The 4,624-nt window shown below is 47.0% G+C and overlaps 1 protein-coding gene across 1 annotated transcript; it reads left to right on the top strand.

Annotated features, from left to right (window-relative positions):
• The first annotated feature begins 2,447 nt into the window (after nt 1-2,447).
• LOC149337262 (kelch domain-containing protein 3-like) lies at nt 2,448-3,011 on the top strand. Its single transcript, XM_089554366.1, has one exon. The coding sequence runs from the start codon at nt 2,448-2,450 to the stop codon at nt 3,009-3,011; it is 564 nt and encodes a 187-aa protein (XP_089410492.1).
• The last annotated feature ends 1,613 nt before the right edge of the window (nt 3,012-4,624 follow it).

Consider the following 4,624-nt stretch of genomic DNA (forward strand, 5'->3'; position numbering starts at 1 on the left):
CTACGCAATAAACGCGCATTCCATTGGCTTCAGGTAGATTGAACGTAACCTCAGCGCCACCTGTTTTCCCCGCCGTGCCCATTTGAGCGGTTCGGCTACGATGAAAAGCGTGTCGATCTTTGCCATCTTCTACCGAGAATGGGCAATGAGAGATACTCATCGCTTTGCCGGTGGATGTTGTCTAGATGCATCTCTTACCAGGGTGATTTTGTTCACCGGCGAATATAGCTTCTTTATACGGGGTTTAACTTTCCAAAGCAACTCAGGCTACTAGGGACGCGGTTTTGAAGTGCTGCGGTGGGGTTCTGTAACCTGCACCGACACCGCACAGTACGCAGGCCTCCATCATTTCGGCTGCACCGAAATGCGATCGCTGCGGCCCGGTTCGAACCCACGTCCTTCGGGTCAACAGCGGAGCACCATAACTACGGAGCCACCACGGCGGCTTGCTGATAGAGAGAACTGCACCCCTCATCCTTCAAGAGATCTGCTGCTAGCGGAACCTCGCCAGCTGCTCTGCCATTTTGCATTGCTCCTGAGGCTTCCTTTACTTCCGCTTTACTTCATCTAGTGTTACTAAAATAAGCTCTCCTCTTTTACTGAAAGTGTAAAGTGGGCTCATAAACGCATTTTAATCACAAAATTTTACCCACGATTGAAAATATTTCCACAATAATTTTCAGTAAGTTGTACCTGCAGCGTATGCATGACGTTGCCATGTTGACAATACACAGGAAGCGAGCATAATACCTTTATTGGGAAGTGCAGACTTGTAAAAGAAAAACTGAAGCAAATCTTGAAAAAAAATTGTAGCAGTTCCACGACAGGGCATATAGTTCCTGCACCTGTCCGCACATCTAATCTCTTCAGACACGTATTTTACACCACTGATGTCAAATCCGCGCTCATCATTTACCAATCGCATTCCTTATATAAGAAACCTCAGCGAAGATTCATGCATCGTGTATTTACATCGTGCTCCAACACCGCAAGCGTTATTTATTGTTCACCAATGTTGCGAGCGCAGAGAATATTGTATGGAAAATTAATGTTAAAATGCTTCCGCACTATGCATTTCATGTTTGTCTCACGAGACTGAAGCGTGAATCAATCAACAGGTTGTGTTATATAGGGTTGTAGAATTGCCTCGAACAGCGATTTAAAGGGCAACTGCAGCACTTTTTTGAGAATTTCGCGACATTCAAGGATACAGATCTTTATAGGCTGCAGGTAAAGCATGCCAAGTGTTTTTTAACTAGCATTTAAAATAGTGATGTAATCGAGGATTGAATTTTGCGCTTCTCCTCAATGCACCGGAGAAGTGCAGGGAAACTCAGCGTGACGTCATGGAAGGTATGATTTCAAATTACCGCTGTCGTCATCCACACCCTGCCCTGACGCGTTAGACGCTGCCAAACAACTCTCGGCAGGGTTCGCCTTCGGTGGCGTTGGTTTTTTTCCTTCAAAGCACGCGTTTGTGCGTTGGAGATGTACCCATACCTTCGATGACGTCATCATGCGCCCCCCACTTGGCGTTGTGCGCTGCGGAAAAGCTGGAATGGCGTCCGGATTTTAATCGGCAATTACTTCACTATTTCAAGTGCTAGCCCAAAAAGACTTCGCATGCTTTACCTGCAGGTTTCACACATTCGACCCTCTTAAGCTCGTTGATTTCTAAAGCCTATGCAGTTTCCCTTTAAAGGGAATATTGCGGCAAATGAAATAAAGCTTTTTCCGCGTTAAAATGATATGATCGTCGATGAAAAAGAAGAGACGTAAAGAAGAAGAAAACGAGCAAGACTAAGGCAACAAGAGGACAACCAACCAACCAACAAGATCATCTTGCGAATTGCCGTGTAAGTGGTACTCATTGGCCCAATTATAACGCCCAGCTTTATTTTAAGGGGAACTATCTGTCGCTGGGACATGTGGACAGTGCGGCTGAAAGACGTGCCAGAGAATGGTTACCGGGCTGCCTCCATAAACGGCAAGATCTACCGTGTCCACTACTACCAACGAGGGAAGCCCATCCACGTGTCTGTCTTCGACCCTGTTTCCTACCGATGGGATCTTGTGAAGACGCAGCCGCTCCCAGACGGTACACCGGAGATAAGCGCCTTCTCCGTTTTTTTTTTGTCTATGGAGAGTCTGGCTACATCTGGGACGCCGGGAACGACACAGAAATGAACAATGTTTTCTATCGCCTTTCCACCAACACGATGACGTGGAGCCGTCTGGCGGTGTTTGGAGAACCCCCTAGACATGTCTCGGACCCCTCCGTGTGCGTGGTCGGTAACTGCATGTATGTCTTTGGTGGCTGGAATGGAGAACCCACGCAGTACGTGCGGTATTTGGACTTGACCTCCATGAAATGGCATTGCGTCGTCACGAGCGGAGAGGCCCCAACTGGCCGTACATCCCACAGTGTATCTGCCATCGGGACACGTATGTATGTTTGGGGCGGCGCTGAGACTGTCCGGCGGCATGTGGAGCATAGATATGACAACTGCCTTTACTACTTGGAAACGGCAACCTCGACGTGGGTGCGCCCCGACGTCGGAGGCACACCTCCCGAGCCCCGGCTAGGGCATTCAGCCTTCGTGTACAAAGGAGAGCTGTACATCTACGGAGGTGCCAATTACAACAATCATACCTTATTTGCCGACATGCACAGATACAGCCCCTCAAACTCGTGTTGGACACAAGTGAGCCCGAACCGGACCGGCCCCACAGCGAGAATGTTCCACAGCTGCTGCGTGATTGGAGTGTTTGTGATTGGGGGCAGTCATACTGGACCAAAACGGGTGCATCTTTACCTGGACTCAGAGTCCTCCTGGGACCAAATAAAGCCAGTGACGGATATGCACGTGCTCGAATTCGCGCCCTCACTGAAGACAATGTGCCTGCTGGCCTTCCAAGATGCAGGCCTTGATGTAAATCTGCTGCCGCCACCCATTAGGAAGGAGAACAGCGTCATGCTGGTCGACGAGGGCACCTCCCGCCCGTCCTAATCTAGGGGCTCACTCTGTGCTTGTTGCGATGCGAACACCTTCGACTGACCGAGGGACAACGTTCATGCGGTGACGGTAACGGCTACAGTGCCGATCCTTGTGCTTCATTAACCCATTAGGGACCAAGAAAAATCTAACAGAGGGATTTTCTTCATTTTTAGCACATAATACTCTCATATAAAGAAAAAGAGATTGCTGAAATTTCGTCACGATTGCTTTATTCTTTCCAGGGGTTACACAGGTGTACTTTTTATAGTACACTGGGTCTTCCCCATAGCACATGTGGCTACTTCACTGCATTCCTATTGGTGGCGTGAATTTTGTTATTATGTCTGCGATTTTTACGCAGGGTGATATAACACTTCTTGCAGGCCCTCATGAATATTTTCTGGATATACTGGCACCGCACTTATCCTACTTTGTACGGAAAGCTTTCTCCTTTTCAAAGAAGCATCAGATACGATTGAGCCAGAGTGTCTGCGAACCGCTGGTTACTGCATGTCAAGGTGTAGATAATAATGAGTAACGTTCTTACCGAAGCAAAAATAGTCAGCAGGCTCGTCTCTAGCAATTTGGCAGATTGTTCAGGCTTTCACAATTGCAAAGTTGGGCTTTGGTGTCAACAACCACTATCACTTTTTGTCCCTGATGCTGATATACTGGCAGTAGATGGCTTGATGCGAAAGGTCAACACCTGCCATACCACTGTTGTAAAAGGAAAGGAGCTTTGGCTTTAAACAAATCTGCTTTTCTTGTGCTATAGGCGACCACCACTCTACAAAACACGTAGGCTCACTGCTGTTATAGTTGCAAGCCATAGTTACTATACTGTTGATCGTAGACTTCAATAAAGGCATGTAACCTATACTACTGAAGCAAAAATCGATGTTTCATGGCTGCTTCTATTTCATCGCTTTCTTTGGCCCGAGTGGACACTTCCTAAACCCGTTGTGGCGAATGGTTCCTCTAGCCCTAAATTCCTCCCAGTGGAGCGCTACAAGAATGTCTTGAGAGGTAAAAAAATTACAAAAAAAAGATAGATTGGTCACTAAGCGTTGAAATCACCTCAGGTGACGACAGGACAACACGCGCTTCCAAAAGTTTCATTTCTGAACTCAAGTACTTTCCGCAGACGGTGTGAATGGCATAACAGTAACTGTCTGCTCTGCAGAACCTTCAGTTCTTATAACAAAACTTTATTACAACTAATTAAAATCATACCATCATCATACTCAACACCGCTAGTGGCAAGTACAGCAGCCTCCGAGGCCTTGCTGAGCAGATAAAGTGATTTTTTCCGAAAAATTGGCAGCAACCACAAGATCTATTAACTGGAATAAATAGGCGCCGTTCTGCACACAGGAAGACCCAGTGTACTATAGAAAGTACAGCAGTATATAAATCATCACAGAGCCCAAAAAGCCAAAGCTGCGGGACATTCAAAGCATCCGTTGTTTACTTTCGTCTTTCGTGCTGCTCTGTACTTGAAACTAGCGTAATATGTACATAAATGCGGCCGTGAGAAAATTATAAGCAAGCAACTACCGGTGCAGTTCGTGGGAAACAAACATCCTGAAGTTTCACCACGGAAAGCTGACATACTGAGCAGAGGA

Source organism: Amblyomma mixtum, chromosome 7, assembly GCF_055824585.1.
Source record: "Amblyomma mixtum isolate Tamu chromosome 7, ASM5582458v1, whole genome shotgun sequence".
In the NCBI taxonomy this organism is placed as follows: Eukaryota; Metazoa; Arthropoda; class Arachnida; order Ixodida; family Ixodidae; genus Amblyomma; species Amblyomma mixtum.